Source organism: Bos grunniens, chromosome 6 (genome assembly GCF_055505025.1).
Source record: "Bos grunniens cultivar Pamir isolate PY7600 chromosome 6, Bosgru_T2T1.0, whole genome shotgun sequence".
NCBI classification, from domain to species: Eukaryota; Metazoa; Chordata; class Mammalia; order Artiodactyla; family Bovidae; genus Bos; species Bos grunniens.
In genome coordinates, this window is record NC_141170.1 from 52,210,931 (window position 1) to 52,237,349 (window position 26,419).

The window sequence follows — 26,419 nt, forward strand, 5'->3', positions numbered from 1 at the left end:
TTTGGGAATAATTTCAGGTGGTACAGCTACAAGACATGGCTTGGGTCACTGAGCCACTCCTTGGAGGATAATCGCTCTGAAGTTCTCTGCAACCTTAGTAACTCTACATGAACAAGATACACATCTTTGTATATCACATTATAAACCATCCACCTTCATAACTACACAGAGCTTGCATTATTATTTTTATTATTTTGCTATAAACAGGCTCACTAAATAACTTTATTTAGAAAGAAAAGCAGATCACTACCTTAAATGTAATATCTGCATTTCCTATCATAACAGCTTTGAGTCTGGAGTCTGATCTATGTTTGTTACAAAAGGAAATTAGCAAGAGTTACTGTGATAAAACATGATAGCCCCAAACAGACTTGTTTAACATAATCTAAAGTATGAAAGAGAGTCACTTTCACATTATCTAGTCGTCAGTGTTATTTAGTGCAGTGTACAGTCCCACCTAAAATCACTGTGTACACCATGGTGGTATTTATTAGTCTTTTGGGGGAAGAATGCTTTTATTAATCTTCTTTACTTTCTAGGCCTAAAATTCTCAAACAAGATCCAATTTTCTGTTTTCTTTTTCACCTTGCAAAGTATTTTCCCAGGATAGATATCTTCACAAAAATCACAAAACAGTTCATATTTTGTAAACATGCACAAAATGCTCAGAAAATGTTGGATGAATCCTCAATTAAGATCCTTATGCCAAAAACAAACAAACAAAAAAGATCCTTATGCCAACGCAGATATAGGGAGTAGACATGTGGACACAGGGAGGGGGGTTAATTGGGAGATTGGGACTGACATACGAGCAGTGCCATATGTAAACGGATGGCTAGTGGGAAGCTGCTGTATAGCACGGGGAGTTCAGCTCGGTGCTCATGGTGACCCAGAGGGGTGGGATGCGTGGAAGTTCCAAGAGGGAGGGGATATATGTATAAATATAGATCCGGGTTTGATCCCTGAGTCGGGAAGATCCCCTGGAGAATGGAATGGCTACCCACCCCAGTATTCTTGCCTGGAAAATTCCATGGACAGAGAAGCCTGGCAGGCTATGGTCCATGGGTTCACAAAGAGTGGGACTTGACTGAGTGACTAACACTTTCACTTTCATAGCGGATTCACCTTGTTGTACAGCAGAAAATAAAACACTGTAAAGCAACTAGGGCTTCTCCGGTTAAAAAAAAGATCTTTTTTTTTTTGTTTGTTTGTTTTTTTCTTTTTAACCCTCCTCCCTCCCCATACCATCCCTCTGGGTCGTCCCAGTGCACCAGCCCCAAGCATCCAGCATCGTGCATTGAACCTGGACTGGCATCTCGTTTCATACATGACATTTCACATGTTTCAATGCCATTCTCCCAAATCTTCCCACCCTCTCCCTCTCCCACAGAGTCCATAAGCCTGTTCTATACATCAGTGTCTCTTTTGCTGTCTCATATACAGGGAGAAAGAAAAAAAAAAAGATAAAAAAAAAAAATGAAAACATATTAATATTTGATTTCTCATTGATAAAAAAAGACATCATGTCTAATTTTAATCAGGACTTCTGTTCTATTTTGAAGTTTAAAAAGTTTGTATTTTAGGAATATATAGCTATGGGATGTGAGACTGTGTATTCGTATGTGTACATGATTGCTAGGAGTGATTATTGTTAAAATATATATAAATATGAAGAATTATGAACCTGAATTAAAGAATCCTCTGATAACAGCAAATATTAACAAGGCACAAGTGACTATTAAGGGGATGTATAAAAATATACAAGACTATGGTTGAAGAAGGAAATGTCAACCCACTCCAGTATTCTTGCCTGGAAGATTCCATGGACTGGGGAGTCTGGCAGGCTACAGTCCATGGGGTTGCAAAGAGTTGGAGATGACTGAGCACACACAGCCATGGCTGAAATATAATTAAAATAATGAATATATTGGAAAATATTTGAACTGCTTCTTTCCTGTCATGTGCATTTAATAATAATATTCAAATGAGACTCAGTATCACATAGAGACACAATCTGAGATTTCTCTAAATACAAACTAAGTGGCATAATATTCATTTGGAAGGTGAGTAGGCCATTGTGTATCTCTGAATTTTTATTTCTGACATTAATAACCCCATGATTTTTTTAGATTCTACTCAAAGTGTACATGTAAGTCACATTGTACTTTGTAGTTGACCCTTGATCAACAAGGGAAAAAAAAAAAAAAAAAATCTTTATGCCTCCAAAGACAATGGTTTTTTTTCTTTATCAAATGTTTTTCCTTCTCACTGAGCCCTACTGCCAGGGTTTTCTTTTTCCTTTTAAGAAGTACTTTTGGCAAGTGAGAAGTAACTTGATGGAGTTGACTTGTTTAAATAAATGGATGCAGATAAAGTCAAGGGATGCTGGGTAAAAACCAACAGGGAGAGGGGAGAAGTGACAGTAAGATGGTGAGTAAAAGGTAATGGAAACCAACTCATATTCTCGGAATGACTGTTACTGACAGTAGACCTCTGGAGGCCATGAGCTCTATCCCACCCTGCAGTGTGAGAAACAATCCTTTAATGATACATTCTTTATATAGTACTCATTGTTCTTAGCACCTCGCTTCTGCTCCCCTTCTCTTAGTGAAGACTCCCAGGATTATGTGCAATCTTGACAAAACCTTCCTCTTTCGCCAAAGCCTGTGACTGGAGTTAAGGAAATAGAATTCTGTCAACAGGGACTGAATTTGGAGCACAACGAATGAGGCAAGAGAGAAAATGACTGGGACCAGTTCAGACTGCAGTGCCACCCTGACAAGCTTATCCATTGCTTTCTGTTCCCTGGATCTCTGGAGTCACTCTGAATCCTCAGGACATCTTTTTGTTTGTTTTACTATGATTCTTCAATATATTTTTAATAACTTTTCTATTTGCTCAGGTTAGCTAAAATAGATTGCTGTTGCTCATAACCACTGAACCCAAACGGACACTTGGCATATTAGCATCTTTGCAACACCTTTTGACATCAGAACTTATGACATTTCCTTAGGTAGTAGCCAAAAGTATCTACATAAGAGTTTAAAAATGAAATTAAATACATACTAAAATAATCCCCAATATTTTAGTTCTAGAATTCCCTTTACTCTTCCCATCTGGTATCTGTAGATATTAACTTTTTATAATACTTTAGGCTTATAAAGTTTGGTTATAGAAGGTTATAAGCAAAGCATGTGATGCCAAAAATATTCAGCCCTACCTAAAAAATTATTACATCATGAGATTATAAAAAATTATAATCTCATGATATAACCTCATATATCATTTAAAACTGTAATTTCACCCAGCTATTTCCTATATAAAATGCATCACCAGTAAGATGTTAAATCACCTCAAACATTGGTTATTTAATTATTCATTTATTTATTCAAATATTTTTTGAGCACCTACTGTGTGCCAGCCTTGTCCTAGATACGGGTATACAATGGTAAACAAAACATGAATTCTGCCCTCAAGAAGATTACAGTCTAATGTAGAAGACAAACATGAATAGTATAATCACATAATTAAATGAAGAATTATAAATTATTATTAGGATTATGAATAAAGTAAGAGGATAATAGGAGAAGATGGATGGTTAGGAAAGGAAATGCTGCTTGAGAGAAGCAGCATTTTTGCTGAAACCAAAAAAAGCTAAAGAAACAAAAACTTTTGATCTGGGTAAAGTACAGGGATCCAAAAGTAAGCAAGGGATGCTCCCATCAGAAGATATGGTCAGTGCTAAGACCCTGATGTGCTAATGAGCTCACTGTACCTGAGAAAAAGAGGGACAGTGTGGTGCTAGTCCACAAATAAGTGGAAATGACATTGGAGAAAGAAGAGGAGGCATGGCTGCATGAAGCATAATAGGCTGTCTTAGGGCTTTTAGATTTTATTCCAAGTAAAATCGGAAGCCACTGAAGGGTTTTACCCAAAGGAGAGCAAAAAGGTGTGATTTATATTTCAAAAGGATGATTTTGGTTGCTTTGTAGAGAAGGGCCAGCAGAGTCAAGAGTCAAGGTGAGAAGATCAAGGAGGCCGTAGCTATAATTCAGGAAGAAATGACAGAGGCTTTGACGACAGCAGAAACAATGGAAGTGAATGAGCAGCATAAATAATTACAGAGGCAGTTTCCATACTATCTTTGTTTCATAGCTATCCTGCAATCACTTTGAAGAAAAGACTTAACTTTATCATTTAGTTGACAACTAAGTTCAAAAAGACCTAGGTATAAATGAAATGGATGGTAAAACTTTTGGAGGGAGAAAAAAAATTTTTTTTGTTTATGAGAAAAGCATAAAATCATTACTTACAAAAGTCACTATACCAGGATTATGGCACAACACCTGTTTTCATTTTAGTTGAAAGGCATCAGCTTGGTCTTGAAGAATGCTGGCCAATGCTAGTAATTATTTCTCCAGCCTGACTCACACCATGAACCATTCACACCATGAGCACCACCAAGCGGACCAGGCAGGTGTTCCCCACTGCCCCTGGCTGCACATTAACCTTAGCGTAACACCGCTCAACAATCCACAAGAGTGGCTGTGAGAGTGGCTTCTTCCTTGGAGTCATTACTCTTCTCTTTACCATTTGTTTTCTAGGCATGAAGACATTTCCCCAAGAACAGTTTCAGGCTACTTCAGAGGCAGAAAAACCACTCACCAAACTCTTGCTTTCTATCACCAGATGGAGGAGAATGACGAACAGAGCAGCTGTGTTCAGGGGGTTTCCAAATGTAAAGATGTCAATGTCTGAGCCCTGGTAGGTCTACAAAGAGAGGATAAAAGTTGGTGATCTTGGAGAGTTGTGCACACTCTGGTGTATCATCACTTTATTCCATGGCCCAAATGAGGACTGAGTCCCTTTCTTCAGTGTTCTTAATAATTGGTCATTTAGAATAAACTTGAACATTTTTAGAAAAAGAGACTGAATCCCAGACAGGCCAGCTAATCTTTGGATTTTTCAGTTGGAATTATTTTTTATTCTGAATCTTAATTCATCTTCCTTGATTCTTTTACTTATGCTTCTGATTCTTTGAAGTACAGAGAAATTTCAAATATGTTCCACTTAACAGAGCTGCAAACCTTTGAAGCAGATACTACGACTAACTTGAGTTTTTATCATGGTTAAGTAAATATCCACCCCTTTCATATGCTTATGTCTTCAAGTCCTTAAAGTACTCCTCACATGACACAGGTTTCTGATATTTTACAATTCTAGTCATTCTTTTCTAAATATACTTTAGATTGCCTTACTTATATTCCTCTTGAAAAACAGTATACCTTGAATATTCTAGGTGGGTAAATTCAAGTAGTTTTATTTGAATAAAGAATGAAAATTGTTAAAGACTATTACCTTTTCCCTTTTTGTTAATGAACTTTTGTTAACCATCCATGATCAAATTAGCGTTTTCTTCTGGGGAGGGAGGTGGGTGAATGGGCAACTATATCATGCTGCTTGGAATTGGTCTAAATTTTTTAAATTAATTCTTTGTTTAGTCATATTTTTTCCATTTTTTACCTGCAATAACAGGGTGTTGTTTTTTTTTTTTATTAAATTTTTAGTTTGGGGGATACTACTTAAATTTAATACTCTGAATGTCATCCTGGTAGAATTAGTCCAGCACTGACTAATAATAGCTTTCATATTCTGACTTTGCCTCTCTGATTTTGACTCATCTAATTATACGCCAGGCTTTCAACTTTATTCAAGTCATTGATGAAAATTATCAAGCAGTACAGGGCTAAAAAGAGAACCAAAAGGATGCAGCTAGGCGCTTCTCTTCAAATTTAACCCGTTACCTACCATCTAGGTACCTCTCTTCAAATTTAACCCACTACCCTACCATATTTGAGAGAAGCATTATATTTAGCATTATATTTAGTTATATATTTAGTTTAGTTATATATTTAGAAGCATTATATTTAGTTAATAACTTAATTCCATGAGCAATCTACCCTCGTATACCTACTCTAAATGCTGACACCAGTGACAGAGAACAAAGAGGCACCATTTATTCATTAACAACAAATCCTTTGAGTGAACAAGGACTCACATAGTAAGGCACGAAGAAGCAGACCAGGCTCTGATAAAAGGCGTCCAACAAAGTGATCCAGAAGGTGAGGGGTAAGTATGCCTGAAAACAAAGAAGACATTGGGGAGGGAGAAAGATTAATAAGGGTCAAAGCAAAATCAAGGAACACCCCCAGCCAGGGCTTGTTTTTGCTTCTCTGAGAGAAAACTCTACTCCTTCAGTCTCTCATTCATGACAAAGGTCAGATCTGTAAGTAATAGTGAAAGAATGAGGGGGTGACAATTGAATAAAATGAGTTCACAGGTGAAAAAAAATCTGAAGGAACTCCTCAACTTGTATTGCTTCTAACATTGGATCAATCTTAGTCCCTTCCCATGATCTAGGAGGTCCTGTGTGGTCTTCTCATTGAAATCCCTGCTCTCCAGGGTCACACCCTCTTGGTCTAATTTTCATTCACCATTCTCCCAACACACAGACTTCATCTGTTTCTCAAATATGCCAAATCCCTTCTTTCCTCAGGGCTTCCCCTGTGCTGTTATCTCTGCTAGAAATTCTTCCTAGACCTCCTACACACCAGGTCCTCATTATTCATACCCTAATTCAAATATCACTCTTCATAGAGGCATAGACCCCAGACCAATCTAAAAGTTATGTTCAGTTATCATTTACTATTAACACCAGGGATCCTTAGAAATCTTTCCTCACAATCGGAAATCATCTTGTTTACCTAATCATTTCCTGTTTCTCTCAACAGAATGCAAGCTTCATAAAGTGGGACCTAGATTCTTTTATTCAAGTGATTAAAACAGTGCCTGGTATACAGCAAGTACCCAACAAATATTTCTTGGATTAATAAACTATTTTCACCTAACTTTTCATGTGCTAAACTGCTTCCTACCAGAAGCCTGCAGAAAGAGAAAGATCAAGTATAAATACCAAATGATTGAAAACAGGTTTTCAAATAAAAGATAATTCTGAACAAATAATACTGTGTGTACAGAAGGATTCTGAGGCTCCATTCAGACCTGACAGGAAGGATGGAGGGCTATGGTTTATTAGTGATGTCTGCCACGGACAAAAATGACAACACATATATCATATCTTTGAGCTACTTTTTCCTTTTCTTAACATGTTTATAGTCTTATTTCCTTTAAAATGAAAAAAGAGGCTGAAATTTTCTTCAAAATGGGTAGCTGTCTTCTAAAACTTTATAAGTGTTCGAAATTCCATATACATTCTTCCAGCCCTCAAAAGAAGTTTGAGGCCTCTATCTTTTTTTCTTTTGTTTTTTAATTTCTTTGTCCTCTGGAAAAATCAAAGTGATGAAGAGTGATGGTTTCCAGTCTACTTTCCCCTGTATCTTCTGTTACAATTTCTCATTGGAATGATGGAATCTTCTACCTGCCTTTCTTCGAGTGTCCATAAACTAAGCACAATCAAATGGGTGGAAGAGAATGCAGCGGAGTCAAAAGGGCCACCAAAATGTCATTGGACAAGAGAGAATAATTCCAGGGTAAGTTAAAATATAGCTCCATGCTTCTAGGGGAATGGAGGCTGCTCAAAATACCTAGAGCCAAAAGGTAACAAGTACACCTTCTTCACAGTCATGTGAATTAGGGGACTTCGGGGTAGGGAAGTGTCAAAGATAAGACAGATGAGAGGCTGAAAGGAGTAACTCATGAGATCCCTGGAAACTGAGAGGCAAAAATCTGGACATGAGGTTAAAGCCAGAAGGCTGTGTGGGTGAAGAAAGATGGTAATAGATGACAGCTGTTTGGAAGGGACACCTCTCACTGCGGCCTTCCAGACCCATCTCCTTTCAAGGAGAGAGATGCTATAACCCTGGAAAGTTATCTTTCATGACACCAAAGACAGGAAATGGCCCAAACATAAAACAGAATTTGTTTGGAGGCCAAGTTCACAGAAAGGACAGCTCTTCCGGAAGGTAAATCAATGAAATCAATTACCTTTTATCAATAGCCACATGCTGGGACACTGCCTGCAATCACCATGTATTACAAAACTGGCCAGCTCAGTAGAACACTGTGTGCACAGAATTGATAGCAGGGCTCAACAACAGGAAACAATGACCTCAACTCTTCCAGGGTAAAGACCAATTACAATCTTCAGGCTGTACAAATGGGCTTCTGAAACACCAGCTATAAAAACATTAAAGATCTCCCTTCTATCCTTCTTTCCTCAATGGACTTGGAATTTTACTTAGACCTGGGGTGCAGGACAACTTCATTACTGTCAGCCACACATTTCTGCACCCCTGGCTTTGAACCTTAAGTCAGATTGGACTTTTTTAGAATACCCCATTTGGTTCTTTGATCGAAATGAATTGGATGAAACTGAAGAAGTGTAAGGATTTCCTCCTCCCTGGAAGCTGACTTCTCCTTGCATTGACTGCCCCATGAGCCTTTCCCTTCTCCAGGGGATCTTCCCAAACCAGAGATTGAACCCACATCTCCCGAATTGCAGGCGGAGTCTTTACAAGCTGAGCCACAAGGGAAGCCCAAGAATACTGGAGAGGGTAGCGTATCCCTTCTCCAGCCGATTTTCCTGACCCTGGAATCAAACCAGGGTCTCCTGCATTGCAGGCAGACTCTCTACCAACTGAGCTATCAGGGAAGCCCATACCCATGAGCCTAAGGATATTAACTTACTTTCCAGTCTGGAAAGGCAGTTCAAGCCAGAAGAAAGTTGGATAGACAAAAATAAAGCATCATTTTATATTTAGGATTTCCTCAAATTTCTGGTTAAGTCTAGGGGTGGGGTAAAAACAACATTGAGAGTGTAATATGGCTGAACTTTTATACATATTATCTTACTTAATCTTCACATAATCTCCATAAATAAAGAAACTGGAGTACAGGCAAGTTAAGTAACTTACCAAGGTCACATACCACTGAGCCAGAATGTAAACTCAGGCTAACCATCACCCATCATTTGTAACATGTGCTGTTCTGGGTCAGTGTCTTCAGAATAGTGAGTCCAGTGAAACCCAATGCATGAATTTTTACCATGGGTCTCATTTTCATTTCTCCAGCCCTTTGACAGGAAATCCTCTTTCCCAATCCTGTCCACGTGGTTAAGCTCTGCCCTCAGGAAAGATCCATATCCCAGGTCTGGTTGGTGAGAAAATGATCTTTCTAGTCACAACGATACACACAGGGAAAAGCATAGGACTCAAATCCCAACACACAAGACCTGAATTCGATGCCTGGGTAGGGAAGATCCCCTAGAGAAGAGAATGGCAACCCCCTTCAGTATTCTTGCCTTGAGAATCCAATGGACAGAGGACCCTGGCAAGCTACAGTCCACGGCATTGCAAAGAGTTGGACGTGACTGAGCAACTAACACTCTCACCGTCAGCTGAGCCACGGAGTCATAACCAGCACATTTACATCTGATTTAAGAATAATGGTGTCTTACACAGCATTGTAAATCAACTACACTTCAGTACAAAATAAAAATTAAATTAAAAAAAGAATAATAGATGTCACCATTAGTCCTCGATTTTGCAGTTATGGGGCCAATATATTTCCCTTTTTCATTAAGCCAATTTGAGCTGGTTTTCTGTCACCTGAAACCGAAGAGTCCTGACTAACACAGACTTCTTCTTAAGGCTAGAATATTTTACCAGACTAAGCCCTCAGCTTTGTCCATTTACAGGTATCTACAGGTTGCTGGTCCACCTCAGTCCCTGTGATCCTGAGCACTTGTGAGAGCACTTTGGATTTCTGGCCATTAAATAGCAAAGGGGTTGGGAGCACCCAGGGAGTGAAGATAACATCAATGTTCTTTCAGCAACGCAGCAGAGGCTTGGGAACTGGGGTTCATCTGTGCCACCCATGAGCTTGGTGACATGGGTGGATTACTTAAGATACCTCCCTGTGCCTTACTTTCCTCATCTACAGAGTGGCTAACGATAGCACCTATTCTGCAGAGTCATTTTGAGAATTACATTTATGTATGCTAAGCACCTTACATACATAAATGTATGTATGCATATATATATGCCTGGCATATAAGAGGCATTACATAATGTTCATAAGGCTATCTCAAAAATAGTTATTAATTTTGTAAAAGATGAACTGGACAAATGAAAAGAGTTTTGAGACAACTAGCTCAATTGGTGATTATAATATTTTGGGTAAGAGGTAATGAGGGCAGAGAGAAGGATGGAGAGGGGACAGATATAAGGGATATATCGGAGGTGGGTGGACAGGACTGAGAAGTTAATTAAGTGGAAGGTGGACACAGGTTTAGGGAGAGGGAGGCAGTAAGATCATGCCAATATTTCACATGACAGTAAAACCTGAAGAATTTAATTTTGGCTTCAGAACCAGACTAAGAAGGGTTCCCATCCCAGTTCTGCTATTTTTTTTTTTTTTTTCATAGCTATGAGATTTCTGGAAAAATTCATCAGCCCCTTTGAAGTTCAGATTCTTCATCTTAGAATGGGAACACCACCAGGTTCTCTCTCAAAGTGCTTTGTGAAGATAAATGGGACTGTGAATATGTTATAGTTTGCCCAAGAGAAGGCGCCGGGGGTTTAGGAAATACTAGATAATGTTATTTGTAAGGTCTGAAGACTGGATTTCTTCTTAGAAGCACCTGAGGTCTTTCAAAGTTTTCTTTTCTCTCAGAAATGAGTAACTTTATGTCTGTTGTATTAGTAGAGATCTTTGGAAACAAACACAGATGATTCAGATACGTTTCAATACACCAGAGTATTTGAGCCAAGCACCCCGGAAGATGCCTGACTTTGACGACGGCTGTGTATTGGTGTGCACGTTTTTGCTGTAGCACCCACCTCTGACCTCTGGCCACTCCTGTAGAGCTCGGGCAGCTGCATGAGAGTCTCTGCAGACACGTCTTTCTCCAGGACTCCATAAATGACGGGAGGTGCAGATGTGAAAAGGAGGTTGAAGAAGATCAAGACCCAGTAGTCAGTCATGGATGTTCCTGAAAACCCACAAAAGAACTGGTACCAGAAAAGGAGGTTCACGTAGGCCTAGGGACACAAAGAGAAAAAGTCACATCTTAGAGTCTGCTATGAGAGCCATGACCACATATGCCACGCAGTGCTGTTCTGAATGGTGTGATCTCAGCCTCTCAGTACAGCTTCTTTGCTGACAGAATAGAGAACCACAGCTGACCTTACAGCTTTTTTTTGGTAAATGTTTTATTAAAACACACACACACACACAGACTGTTTACTATGTGGTGCTGGCATGCATGGTTCTAAGAGCTTTATAATTCATTCATTTAATTTTCGTAACAACTTGGAAATTATTGTTGTTCCTATTTTTACAGATGAGCAAAGTGAGGCATGGAGAGGCTAAGGAACTTGCCTAAAGTTAGCCGGCAAATAAGTGGCAGAGCCAGGATTCAAATAGAGACATTCCAGTTTCAGATGAAGAGAAGCTGGACCCGTGCTGGTAGGTGGCAGCCATCACAACACATGTTCATTCAATTGCTTTCTGGGTTCTCAATTATTCTTTTCGTGGTGAAGTGGGATGGTGCCAGTGGGTGGGCAATCATCCCAGTTTGCTTGAAGCAAAGGAGTTTCTTAGGACATAGTACTCTTACGACTTAAACAAGGGCAGACCCAGGCAAACCAGGACAGGTGGTCATCCCAGAGGCAGGCACATACATTCAACATGGTTTCAGTATTTTGTCTCATGTGCAGTAAGTCTTCAATAGCAAAAGCTTTCTGCCCTGAAGCAATGTAGGACACAGGAAAGGTCATTCAACTCAGATTTAGGGGGTCTTGTTTCAAGTCCAAGGGGACACTTTCTATACGACTATATGACTTTCAGTTCAGTTCAGTTCAGTCACTCAGTCGTATCCGACTCTTTGCGACCCCATGAATTGCAGCACGCCAGGCCTTCCTGTCCATCACCAACTCCTGGAGTTCACCCAGACTCAAGTCCATCGAGTCAGTGATGCCATCCAGCCATCTCATCCTCTGTCGTCCCCTTCTCCTCCTGCCCTCAATCCCTCCCAGCATCAGGGTCTTTTCCAGTGAGTCAACTCTTCGCATGAGGTGGCCAAAGTACTGGAGTTTCAGCTTTAGCATCATTCCTTCCAAAGAAATCCCAGGGCTGATCTCCTTCACAATGGACTGGTTGGATCTCCTTGCAGTCCAAGGGACTCTCAAGAGTCTTCTCCAAAACCACAGTTCAAAAGCATCAATTCTTTGGCGCTCAGCCTTCTTCACAGTCCAACTCTCACATCCATACATGACCACTGTAAAAACTTTAGGTCATTTTAAAAACCTCTATAAATTTTGGTTTCTATGCCTGGAAAAGACTTAGAGAATTATACCACATCAGGTCTTAATATCAAGATCCAGTTAGAAACTGCTCATGAACTATAAAGTGCCTTTTTAGTTCAGTTCAGTTGCTCATTCGTGTCTGACTCTTTGCGACCCCATGGCACGCCAGGCCTCCCTGTCCATCACGAACTCCTGGAGTTTACCCAAACTCATGTCCATTGAGTCGGTGATGCCATCCAACCATCTCATCCTCTGTCATCCCCTTCTCCTCTCATCTTCAATCATTCCTAGCATCAGGGTCTTTTCAAATGAGTCAGCTCTTCACATCAGGTGGCCAAAGTATTGGAGTTTCAGCTTCAACATCAGTCCTTCCAATGAACACCAGGACTGATCTCCTTTAGGATGGACTGGTTGGATCTCCTTGCAGTCTGAGGGACTCTCAAGAGTCTTCTCCAACACTACAGTTCAAAAGCATCAATTTTTCAGCACTCAGGTTTCTATATAGTCCAACTCTCACATCCATACATGACTACTGGAAAAACCATAGCTTTGACTAGACGGACCTCTGGCGACGAAGTAATGTCTCTGCTTTTTAACATGCTGTCTAGGTTGGTCATAACTTTCCTTCCAAGGAGTAAGCGTCTTTTAATTTTCATGGCTACAATCACCATCTGCAGTGATTTTGGAGCCCAAAAAAATAAAGTCTGACACTGTTTCCCCATCTATTTGCCATGAAGTGATGGGACCAGATGCCATGATCTTAGTTTTCTGAATGTTGAGTTTTAAGCCAACTTTTTCACTTTCCTCTCTCAATTTCATCAAGAGGCTCTTAGTTCTTCACTTTCTGCCATAAGGTTGGTGTCATCTGCATATCTGAGGTTGTTGATATTTCTCCCAGCAATCTTGATTCCAGCTTGTGTTTCTTCCAGCCCAGCGTTTCTCATGATGTACTCTGCATATAGTTAAATAAGCAGGGTGACAACATACAGCCTTACTGCATTCCTTTTCCTATTTGGAACCGGTCTGTTGTTCCATGTCCAGTTCCAACTGTTGCTTCTTGACCTGCATACAGATTTCTCAAGAGGCAGATCAGGTGGTCTGGTAGTCTCATCTCTTTAAGAAGTTTCCACAGTCTATTGTGATCCACACACCCAAAGGCTTTGGCATAGTCAATAAAGCAGAAATAAGATGTTTTTCTGGAACTCTCTTTGCTTTTTCAATGATCCAGCAGATGTTGGCAATTTGATCTCTGGTTCCTCTGCCTTTTCTAAAACCAGCTTGAACATCTGGAAGTTCATGGTTCATGTACTCCTGAAGCCTGGCTTGGAGAATTCTGAGCATTATTTTGCTACCGTGTGAGATGAGCACAACTGTGCGGTAGTTTGAGCATTCTTTGGCATTGCCTTTCTTTGGGATTGGAATGAAAACTGACCTTTTCCAGTCCTGTGGCCACTGCTGAGTTTCCAAATTTGCTGGCATATTGAGTGCAGCACTTTCACAGCATCATCTTTTAGGATCTGAAATAGCTCAACTGGAATAGCTCATCACCTTCACTAGCTTTGTTCATAGCGATGCTTCCTAAGGCCCACTTGACTTCACGTTCCAGGATGTCTGGCTCTAGGTGAGTGATCACACCATCATGATTATCTGGGTCATGAAGATCTTTTCTGTACGGTTCTTCTGTGTATTCTTGCCACCTCTTCTTAATATCTTCTGCTTCTGTTAGGTCCCTACCATTTCTGTCCTTTATTGAGCCCATCTTTGCATGAAACGTTCCCTTGGTATCTCTCATTTTCTTGAAAAGATCTCTAGTCTTTCCCATTTTATTGTTTTCCTCTATTTCTTTGCATTGGTTTCTGAGGAAGGCTTTCTTATCTCTCCTTGCTATTCTTTGGAACTCTTTATTCAAATGGGTATATCTTTCCTTTTAACCTTTGCTTTTTGCTTCTCTTTGGCAACCCACTCCAGTGTTCTTGCCTGGAGAATCCCATGGATGGAGGAGCCTGGTGGGCTACAGTCCACGGGCTCGCAAAGAGTCGGACACGACTGAGTGACTTCACTTCACTTCTCTTCTTTTCACAGCTATTTGTAAGGCCTCCTCAGACAGCCAGTTTGCTTTTTTGCATTTCTTTTTCTTGGAGATGGTGTTGATCCCTGTCTCCTGTACAATGTCATGAACCTCAGGCACTCTATCAGATCTAGTCCCTTAAATCTATTTCTCACTTCCACTGTATAATCATAAGGGATTTGATTTAGGTCATACCTGAATGGTCTGGTGGTTTTCCCCACTTTCTTCAATTTAAGTCTGAATTTGGCAATAAGGAGTTCATGATCTGAGTCACAGTCAGCTCCTGGTCTTGTTTTTGCTGACTGTATAGAGCTTCTCTATCTTTGGCTGCAAATAATATAATCAATCTGATTTCGCTGTTGGCCATCTAGTGATATCCATGTGTAGAGTCTTTTCCTGTATTGTTGGAAGAGGGTGTTTGCTATGACCAGTGCGTTCTCTTGGCAAAAGTCTATTAGCCTTTGCCCTGCATCATTCTGTACTCCAAGGCCAAATCTGCCTGTTACTCCAGGTGTTTCTTGACCCCCTCCTTTTGCATTCCAGTCCCCTATAATGAAAAGGACATCTTTTTTGGGTGTTAGTTCTAAAATCTCTTGTAGGTCTTCAAAGAACCATTCAAGTTCAGCTTCTTCAGCATTACTGGTCGGGGCATAGACTTGGATTACCGTGATATTGAACGGTTTGCCTTGGAAACGAACAGAGATCAGTCTGTCGTTTTTGAGACTGCATCCAAGTACTCCATTTCGGCCTCCTTTGTTGACTCCTTTGTCGGCTACTCCATTTCTTCTAAGGGATTCCTGCCCACAGTAGTAGAAATAATGGTCATCTGAGTTAAATTCACCCATTCCAGTCCATTTTAGTTCGCTGATCCCTAGAATGTTAACGTTCACTCTTGCCATCTCCTCTTTGATCACTTCCACTTTGCCTTGATTCATGTACCAAACATTCCAGTTCCTATTCAATATTGCTCTTTAGAGCATCAGACCTTGCTTCTATCATCAGTCACATCCACAACTGGGTGTTGTTTCTGCTTTGGCTCCATCCCTTCATTCTTTCTGGAGTTATTTCTCCACTGATCTCCAGTAGCATACTGGGCACGTACTGACCTGGGGAGTTCATCTCTCAGTGTCCTATCTTTTTGCCTTTTCATACTGTTCATGGGGTTCTCAAGGCAAGAATAACATGACTTTTAATTAACATTAATTGATTAAAATATTATTATTGGCACCACAGATACCTTGGAACACTAGGATGGGGGCCACAATCCTTAGAATAGAGTTTCTTAGCCTATGGTCCATGGATATACATTATGAATCACTCCTGAAAACACAGTGGTTTAGGGTATGTGCAGTTTGGGGTTCTATTCTGGGGACTGAATCCATAGCCTTCATTACTATCTCAAAAGTTGTTCAAGATGAAAGAACCACAGTCTCAGAAAGCTAAGCTACTCAAATGGCTTCTGATACTGGCCCTATTCTCCATAGTTTACAAACCAGTCCCTGTTTGGCTAGGCAAGAAAGAGGCAAAACAAGTAGAGAGGATTTCAGTGTGAATAGCCATCAAGGTTTACAGAGCAGAAAGACCGTGGGGTCCCTGCTCCCTGGTGATGTGCTTTCTACAAATAAACATTCTCTCTCTCCAAGAGCATGAGGCATCCCTTTCTAATATTAGCTAGAAATATGGAGTTAAAAGGAGGGAGTGGTGGAGTGGGCTGCATCATAACTCCTGCTGTTTGTTTAGTCGCCAAGTCGTAACGGACTCTTTGTTAACCCTGGAGTGTAACCCATCAGGCTCCTCCTCTGGGATTATCCTGGTAATACTGGAATGGGTTTTCCATTTCCTTTTTCAGGGGATCTTACTGACCCAGGGATCAAACTTGTGTCTACATTGCAGGTGGATTTTTCACTGCTGAATCAGGGCATTATAATATTAATAGAAGTAGAAAAATGCAAAGATATGAAAATGAAACCTAGGAGAGGGGCTCCTTTCTTAAAGTCACAGACCACTAAGTCCTGGAATTTTACATTAAAATCACAGCCTAACCTACAGTCAACACTCAGACAGAGACATTGTGCATTTCAAATATTTTTGTAAAGTTTTTTATTAAAACTTTGACTGAATGTTCAGCTCAGTTCAGTCACTCAGTCATGTCTGACTCTGCGACCCCAGGGAATGCAGCACTCCAGGCTTCCCTGTCCATCACCAGCTCCCGGAGTTTGCTCAAACTCATGTCCATAGAGTTGGTGATGCTATCTAACCATCTCATCTTCGATCGTCCCCTTCTCCTCTTGCCTTCAATATTTCCCAGCACCAGGGTCTTTTCAAATAAGTCAGTCCTTTGCATCAGATGGCCAAAGTATTGGAGTTTCAGCTTTAGCATCAGTCCTTCCAATGAATATCAGGACTGATTTCCTTTAGGTTTGACTGGTTTGATATCTTTGCAGTCCAAGGGACTCTCAAGAGTCTTTTCCAACACCACGGTTCAAAAGCATCAATTCTTCGGCACTCAGCTTTCTTTATAGTCCAACTCTCACATCCATACATGACTACTGGAAAAACCATAGCTTTGACTAGATGGACCTTTGTTGGTAAAGTAATGTCTCTGCTTTTTAATATACTGTCTAGGTTGGTCATAGCTTTTCTTCCAAGGAACAAGCGTGTTTTTAATTTCATGGCTGCAATCACCATCTGCAGTGATTTTGGAGCCTAAGAAAATAAAGTCTGTCACTGTGTCCACTGTTTCCCCATCTATTTGCCATGAAGTGATGGGACTGGATGTCATGATCCTAGTTTTCTGAATGTTGAGCTTTAAGCCAACTTTCTCACTCTCCTCTTTCACTTTCATCAAGAGGCTCTTTAGTTCTTTGCTTTCTGTGTAAGGGTGGTGTCATCAGCATATCTGAGGTTATTGATATTTCTGCTGGCTATCTGGATTCCACTTGTGCTTCATCCAGCCCAGCATTTTGCATCATGTACTCTGGTGACTAAGTGTGCTAATTCTAACTAGTAAAGTACCAAGAGCTTCTTGAAAAGTTCACTGTGCTAGAAGAAAAAAAATGTTCCTGCTGATGATAGACACACACACACATGCACAGATCTAAAAATGACCCAAAGTCGTCTTTTCCCTAAAGATGGTATTTTATTAGTGATGTAAATTTTTGTTTACTACTAACTTGCTACATATGGACTTAAAAGACCAAGAATAAATTTGGTTGAAAATCATGACATTTTACCTAATCACCCCACTAAGAAGGGATTCAGGTGAAGCAACCTAAGGTCAACATAGGTTTATAAAAGAGGAAACTGAAATTTAAGCGATAAGTTGAAGATTAAAAGCCAAGACGCTTACCAATCAAATTCTGCCCTTTTCAGAATTACACCTACCAAGTACAAACACCTTTTACAGGCTTGCCATAGAATTCTTTATCTAGTGGTACTAGCCAGCTCTATAGGCTAAGGCACTATTCTAGGATTTCATTTGTATCTGCATCTTCAATATACCACATGGGACATCCATTAGGGACAACAGATTTTTTTTTTTAGTAATCGCCTGTAACACAGAAGCAAACCTTTTCATTCTCTACTGACAGACAGCATTAAACATTTCATAATTCTGCTTGTCACAGTCATTTTACAGCAGGTCAAAAATTGGATTCTAAATGAATCAGACAGGGTTAAATTGAATTTAAATGCATAGGGAATAGAAAATGCTAGCAGATGGACAAGCCTTGCAATTTGCTGTCAGCTGCTGAAACATAGCAGATTATTCCTAGTAAGACAGCAGGAGTCATCCTGGCTGCTTCCCAAACATCAATAAGCAAAGTAAGCTTAACGTTGGGCCCTCCCTCTTCACCCCTTACACCAGCAGGAGAGGAAGGGCCACAGGGAAAAGGATGAATTCTCTGGAGCTACATACCACGTTCTTGTAGAAAAAATACAGAATCATGTTGGAAAGTCGGGTATAACACCAGTGCCCGTGGACAAGGAGGAGCTTGCTGAGATGTCTAAACTGAGAAACAGCAAAGTCGCTGGCCATCACAGCCTGTGGGGACGATGGAGAGAATGTCACCCTGAGCAGAACATGTTAGAATAGACATAGCATGGCAACCTGACCTCCAGCAGGTTCAGACTGGTCAAAATGTGGTTTAAATGTAGTAAATCACACAGAGACAAATATCAAACATATGTGGGAATCTAAAAAAAAAAAAAAAAAAAGAGAGTACAAATGAACTTATTTGCAAAACAAAAACAAAGTCACAGATGTAGAAAACAAATTTATGGTTACCAGGGTGTAAGGGCACCGGGATAAACTGGGAGATAGGGACTGATATATATACTATATATAAAATAGATAACTAATAAGGATTTATTGCCCAGCACAGGAAACTCTACTAAATACTCTGTAATAGCCTATCTGGGAAAAAGAATCTAAAAACAGTTGGGTATATGTATAATTGATTCATTTTGCTGTAAAATTGAAACTAACATAACATTGTAAATCAGCTATACTTAAATAAAAATTTTTAGGAGGGAGGAGCCAAGATGGTGGAGGAGTAAGACGGAGAACACTTTCTCCCCCACAAATTCATCAAAAGAGCATTTAAAAGCCGAGTAAATTCCACAAAACAACTTGTGAATGCCGGCAGAGGACATCAGGCACCCAGAAAAGCAACCCAAGTCTTCGAAAGGAGGTAGGAAAAAATATAAAAGACAAAAAAAGAGACAAAAGAGGGAGGGACGGAGTTCAGTCCTGGGAAGGGAGTCTTAAAAAGAGAGAAGTTTCCAAACATCAGGAAACCTTCTCACTGCCGAATCTGAGCTGAGCTTTGGAAGCACAGAGGGCAACATAACAGGGAGAAAAAATAAATAAACAATTAAAACTCGCAGATTGCGAGCCCTACGGTAACTCCCCCAGCGGAGCAGCGCAGATGCCTGCACACGCCATTAGCAAAAGGGGGCTGGGCAGGGAGGCGCGGCGCGGGCTGCATCGCTTAGAGTAAGGACCTGGCCTGAAAACCCTGAGCGCTATCTGAGCGAAAAAATCTGGGCTAGCAAACCAGACTGTGGGATATCTGCCACGCGAAAAGCCAGCCCTAACCTAAGACACCACCAGGCCCGCGCAGAGAACAAAGGACTGAAGAGAGATAGCTGGCTGCAGACCTTCCCCCTCTGGTGACACGCAGCCAGAGCCGGAAGGGGGCAATCGCAGCACCACAGAGACATTATCTATAAAACTGTAAGCAGGCTTCTTTGCGAATTAAAACTTCTTGGGGGGTCTGGACGGTCAACATCTCCCTGAAAAGGTGCGCCAGTTGTACACCTAGATAACTGAGCGACGGGGAGGCGATAGGTCGCAGCAATCGTGCTCGCTAAACACCTCATCACCTGAGCTGCTCTGACCTGGGAAGGGCATAAAATGCAGGCCCAACCGAGTCTGCGCCTCTGAGGACTACCCGAGTGCCTGAACCTGAGCGGCTTGGACCTGGGAGGTGCAGGCAGCCCAGGGCTGGCCACGGATGGTTCCCGGAGGAACAACCTAGAGCCTAAGCAGTGTGGGCAGGGAGGCTACATGCGCTGTGAGCGGGGACAGACCCAGTGTGGCTGAGGCACTGCGACCACAGGCCAGTGTTACTTGTTTGCAGCATCCCCCCCTCCCTCCCCACAGCACGACTGAACAAGTGAGCCTAAAAAGAAAAAAAAAAAAAAAGGGTCCTCCACCGTCCCCTTTGTGTCAGGGTGGAAACCAGGCACTGGAGTCCAGCAAACAGAAGAAGCTATAACAGAGGGAACCGCCTTGGAAGCTACAGGCAATAGATTAAAACCCTGTGGTTACTACCGACTACATAGGAAGGAGCCTATAGATCTTGAGAAATAAAAGTCAGACCAAGGAACTAGCCAAAAATGAGCTGAACCCACATACTCACAACAAAATCAGAGAAAGTCCTCGATATATTTTTACTATTTTTACGATCATTCTTTCTTTTTTAATTTTTAAAAAAAATTTTAAGTCCTCTTTTATTCCTTTAATTTTCACTTTTATAACCTATTACTTTGCAAAAAAAAAAAAAAAAGACCCTATTTTTTTTTCTTCAGCAAACTTCATATATATATTTTTTATAATTTTTTGACCTTGGTTTTTTTTTTTTTTTTCCTTCTTTTCTTTAACACTGTATTTCTGAAATTCCAAACTCTACTCTAGATTTTTAATTTTAGCCTTTTGGTATTTGTTATCAATTTTGTACCTATAGTTTTTTTATAATTTCTGTGACTTTTGTTTTTTCTCTGTTTCTTTCTCTTCTTCTTTTATATAACATTGTATATCTGAAATTCCAAACTCTACTCTAGATTTTTAACTTTTGCTTTTTGGTATTAGTTATCTATTTTTACCTATATTTTCTTTATAATTTTCGCAACCTTGTTTGTTTTTGTTTGTTCGTTTTTTCTCTCTTTCTTTTCCTTCTTCTTTTCTTTAACATCGTATTTTTAAAATTCCAAACTCTACTCTAGATTTTTAATTTTTGCTTTTATGTATTTGTTACCAATTTTGTACCTTTAAGAACCCAATCTTCAGTACCCATTTTTCACTAGGGAACGAGATTACTGGCTTAACTGCTCTCTCTCCCTTTGGACTCTCCTTTTTCTCCACCAGGTCTCCTGTGTCTCCTCCCTAACCCCTCTCTACTCTACCCAACCTGTGAATTTCTGTGTCTTCCAGATGGTGGAGAACACTTAGGGAAATGATTACTGGCTGGATCTGTCTTCCTCCTTTTCATTCCCCCCTTTTATCCTTCTGGCCACCTCTGTCTCCTTCCTCCGTCTTCTCTTCTCTGTATAACTCCGTGAACATCTCTGAGCGGTCCAGTTGTGGAGTGCACATAAGGAAGTGATTATTGGCTAGCCCACTCTCTCCACTATTGACTCCACCTCATCTCATTCGGGTCACCTCTAACTCCCTCCTCCCTCTTCTCTTCTCCATGTAACGCTGTGAACCTCTCTGGGTGACCCTCACAGTAGAGAAACTTTTCATCTTTAACGTAGATGTTTTATCAATGGTGCTGTATAGAAGGAGAAGTTTTGAAACTACTGTAAAAATAAGACCAATAACTGGAAGCAGGAGGCTTAAATCCAAACCCTGACTCCAGGGAACTCCTGACTCCAAGGAACATTAATTGACAGGAGCTCATCAAACACCTCCATACCGACACTGAAACCAAGTACCACACAAGGGCCAACAAGTTCCAGGGCAAGACATACCAAGCAAATTCTCCAGCAACAAAGGAACACAGCCCTGAGCTTCAAGATACAGGCTGCCCAAAGTCACCCCAAAACCATAGACATCTCATAACCCATTACTGGACACTTCATTGCACTCCAGAGAGAAGAAATACAGCTCCACTCACCAGAACACCAACACAAGCTTCCCTAACCAGGAAACCTTGACAAGCCACCTGTACAAACCCACACACAGCGAGGAAACACCACACAAAAAAGAGAACTCCACAAACTGCCAGAATACAGAAAGGACACCCCAAAACCAGCAATTTAAACAAGATGAAGAGACAGAGGAATACCCCGCAGATAAAGGAACAGGATAAATGCCCACCAAACCAAACAAAAGAGGAAGAGATAGGGAATCTACCTGATAAAGAATTCCGAATAATGATAGTGAAATTGATCCAAAATCTTGAAATCAAAATGGAATCACAGATAAATAGCCTGGAGACAAGGATTGAGAAGATGCAAGAAAGGTTTAACAAGGACCTAGAAGAAATAAAAAAGAGTCAATATATAATGAACAATGCAATAAATGAAATTAAAAACACTCTGGAGGCAACAAATAGTAGAATAACAGAGGCAGAAGATAGGATTAGTGAATTAGAAGATAGAATGGCAGAAATAAATGAATCAGAGAGGATAAAAGAAAAACGAATTAAAAGAAATGAGGACAATCTCAGAGACCTCCAGGACAATATTAAATGCTACAACATTCGAATTATAGGGGTTCCAGAAGAAGAAGACAAAAAGAAAGACCATGAGAAAATACTTGAGGAGATAATAGTGGAAAACTTCCCCAAAATGGGGAAGGAAATAATCACCCAAGTCCAAGAAACCCAGAGAGTCCCAAACAGGATAAACCCAAGGTGAAACACCCCAAAACACATATTAATCAAATTAACAAAGATCAAACACAAAGAACAAATATTAAAAGCAGCAAGGGAAAAACAACAAATAACACACAAGGGGATTCCCATAAAGATAACAGCTGATCTTTCAATAGAAACTCTCCAAGCCAGGAGGGAATGGCAAGACATACTTAAAATGATGAAAGAAAATAACCTACAGCCCAGATTATTGTACCCAGCAAGGATTTCATTCAAGTATGAAGGAGAAATCAAAAGCTTTTCAGACAAGCAAAAGCTGAGAGAATTCTGCACCACCAAACCAGCTCTCCAACAAATACTAAAGGATATTCTCTAGACAGGAAACACAAAAATGGTGTATAAATTCAAACCCAAAACAATAAAGTAAATGGCAATGGGATCATACTTATCAGTAATTACCTTAAATGTAAATGGGTTGAATGCCCCAACCAAAAGACAAAGACTGGCTGAATGGATACAAAAACAAGACCCCTACATATGTTGTCTACAAGAGACCCACCTCAAAACAGGGGACACATACAGACTGAAAGTGAAGGGCTGGAAAAAGATTTTCCATGCAAATAGGGACCAAAAGAAAGCAGGAGTAGCAATACTCATATCAGATAAAATAGACTTTAAAACAAAGGCTGTGAAAAGAGACAAAGATGGTCACTACATAATGATCAAAGGATCAATCCAAGAAGAAGATATAACAATTATAAATATATATGCACCCAACACGGGAGCACCACAGTATGTAAGACAAATGCTAACAAGTATGAAAGGAGAAATTAACAATAACACAATAATAGTGGGAGACTTTAATACCCCACTCACACCTATGGATAGATCAACTAAACAGAAAATTAACAAGGAAACACAAACTTTAAACGATACAATAGACCAGTTAGACCTAATTGATATCTATAGGACATTTCATCCCAAAACAATGAATTTCACCTTTTTCTCAGGTGCACATGGAACCTTCTCCAGGATAGATCACATCCTGGGCCATAAAGCTAGCCTTGGTAAATTCAAAAAAATAGAAATCATTCCAAGCATCTTTTCTGACCACAATGCAGTAAGATTAGATCTCAGTTACAGGAGAAAAACTATTAAAAATTCCAACATATGGAGGCTGAACAACACGCTGCTGAATAACCAACAAATCACAGAAGAAATCAAAAAAGAAATCAAAATTTGCATAGAAACGAATGAAAATGAAAACACAACAGCCCAAAACCTGTGGGACACTGTAAAAGCAGTCCTAAGGGGAAAGTTCATAGCAATATAGGCATACCTCAAGAAACAAGAAAAAAGTCAAATAAATAACCTAACTCTACACCTAAAGCAACTAGAAAAGGAAGAAATGAAGAACCCCAGGATTAGTAGAAGCAAAGAAATCTTAAAAATTAGGGCAGAAATAAATGCAAAAGAAACAAAAGAGACCATAGCAAAAATCAACAAAGCCAAAAGCTGGTTCTTTGAAAGGATAAATAAAATTGACAAACGATTAGCCAGACTCATCAAGAAACAAAGGGAGAAAAATCAAATCAATAAAATTAGAAATGAAAATGGAGAGATCACAACAGACAACACAGAAATACAAAGGATCATAAGAGACTACTATCAACAACTATATGCCAATAAAATGGACAACGTGGAAGAAATGGACAAATTCTTAGAAAAGTACAACTTTCCAAAACCGGACCAGGAAGAAATAGAAAATCTTAACAGACCCATCACAAGCACGGAAATTGAAACTGTAATCAAAAATCTTCCAGCAAACAAAAGCCCAGGTCCAGACGGCTTCATAGCTGAATTCTACCAAAAATTTAGAGAAGAGCTAACACCTATCCTGCTCAAACTCTTCCAGAAAATTGCAGAGGAAGGTAAACTTCCAAACTCATTCTATGAGGCCACCATCACCCTAATACCAAAACCTGACAAAGATCCCACAAAAAAAGAAAACTACAGGCCAATATCACTGATGAACACAGATGAAAAAATCCTTAACAAAATTCTAGCAATCAGAATCCAACAACACATTAAAAAGATCATACACCATGACCAAGTGGGCTTTATCCCAGGGATGCAAGGATTCTTCAATATCCGCAAATCAATCAATGTTATACACCACATTAACAAATTGAAAAATAAAAACCATATGATTATCTCAATAGATGCAGAGAAAGCCTTTGACAAAATTCAACATCCATTTATGATAAAAACTCTCCAGAAAGCAGGAATAGAAGGAACATACCTCAACATAATAAAAGCTATATATGACAAACCCACAGCAAACATTATCCTCAATGGTGAAAAATTGAAAGCATTTCCTCTAAAGTCAGGAACAAGACAAGGGTGCCCACTTTCACCATTACTATTCAACATAGTTTTGGAAGTTTTGGCCAAGCAATCAGAGCAGAAAAAGAAATAAAAGGAATCCAAATTGGAAAAGAAGAAGTAAAACTCTCACTATTTGCAGATGACATGATCCTCTACATAGAAAACCCTAAAGACTCCACCATAAAATTACTAGAACTAATCAATGATTATAGTAAGGTTGCAGGATATAAAATCAACACACAGAAATCCCTTGCATTCCTATACACTAATAATGAGAAAACAGAAAGAGAAATTAAGGAAACAATTCCATTCACCATTGCAACGGAAAGAATAAAATACTTAGGAATATATCTACCTAGAGAAACTAAAGACCTATACATAGAAAACTATAAAACACTGGTGAAAGAAATCAAAGAGGACACTAATAGATGGAGAAATATACCATGTTCATGGATTGGAAGAATCAATATAGTGAAAATGAGTATACTACCCAAAGCAATTTATAGATTCAATGCAATCCCTATCAAGCTACCAACAGTATTCTTCACAGAGCTAGAACAAATAATTTCACAATTTGTATGGAAATACAAAAAACCTCGAATAGCCAAAGCGATCTTGAGAAAGAAGAATGGAACTGGAGGAATCAACCTACCTGACTTCAGGCTCTACTACAAAGCCACAGTTATCAAGACAGTATGGTACTGGCACAAAGACAGAAATATAGATCAATGGAACAAAATAGAAAACCCAGAGATAAATCCACACACATATGGACACCTTATCTTTGACAAAGGAGGCAAGAATATACAATGGATTAAAGACAATCTCTTTAACAAGTGGTGCTGGGAAATCTGGTCAACCACTTGTAAAAGAATGAAACTAGAACACTTTCTAACACCATATACAAAAATAAACTGAAAATGGATTAAAGATCTCAACGTAAGACCAGAAACTATAAAACTCCTAGAGGAGAACATAGGCAAAACACTGTCCGACATACATCACAGCAGGATCCTCTATGACCCACCTCCCAGAATATTGGAAATAAAAGCAGAAATAAACAAATGGGACCTAATTAAACTTAAAAGCTTCTGCACAACAAAGGAAACTATTAGCAAGGTGAAAAGGCAGCCTTCAGAATGGGAGAAAATAATAGCAAATGAAGCAACTGACAAACAACTAATCTCAAAAATATATAAGCAACTCCTACAGCTCAACTCCAGAAAAATAAATGACCCAATCAAAAAATGGGCCAAAGAACTAAAGAGACATTTCTCCAAAGAAGACATACAGATGGCTAACAAACACATGAAAAGATGCTCAACATCACTCATTATCAGAGAAATGCAAATCAAAACCACTATGAGGTACCATTTCATGCCAGTCAGAATGGCTGCGATCCAAAAGTCTACAAGCAATAAATGCTGGAGAGGGTGTGGAGAAAAGGGAACCTGCTTACACTCTTGGTGGGAATGCAAACTAGTACAGCCACTATGGAGAACAGTGTGGAGATTCCTTAAAAAACTGGAAATAGA

General features: G+C 39.8%; 1 protein-coding gene across 20 annotated transcripts in view; it reads right to left on the reverse strand.

Moving 5' to 3' along the window:
* The window catches only part of ATP10D (ATPase phospholipid transporting 10D (putative)), a 140,495-nt gene that overhangs the window by 9,376 nt on the left and 104,700 nt on the right, over positions 1–26,419 (reverse strand). For all 20 annotated transcript variants that reach the window (XM_086405894.1, XM_086405893.1, XM_086405886.1 and 17 more), the window contains 4 exons: positions 18,311–18,436; positions 10,860–11,060; positions 6,059–6,139; positions 4,666–4,770 (listed from right to left, as the gene is read on the reverse strand). In XM_086405894.1, coding sequence (XP_086262020.1) covers positions 4,666–4,770; positions 6,059–6,139; positions 10,860–11,060; positions 18,311–18,436 — 513 coding nt within the window. The remainder of the gene's footprint in view (positions 1–4,665; positions 4,771–6,058; positions 6,140–10,859; positions 11,061–18,310; positions 18,437–26,419) is intronic.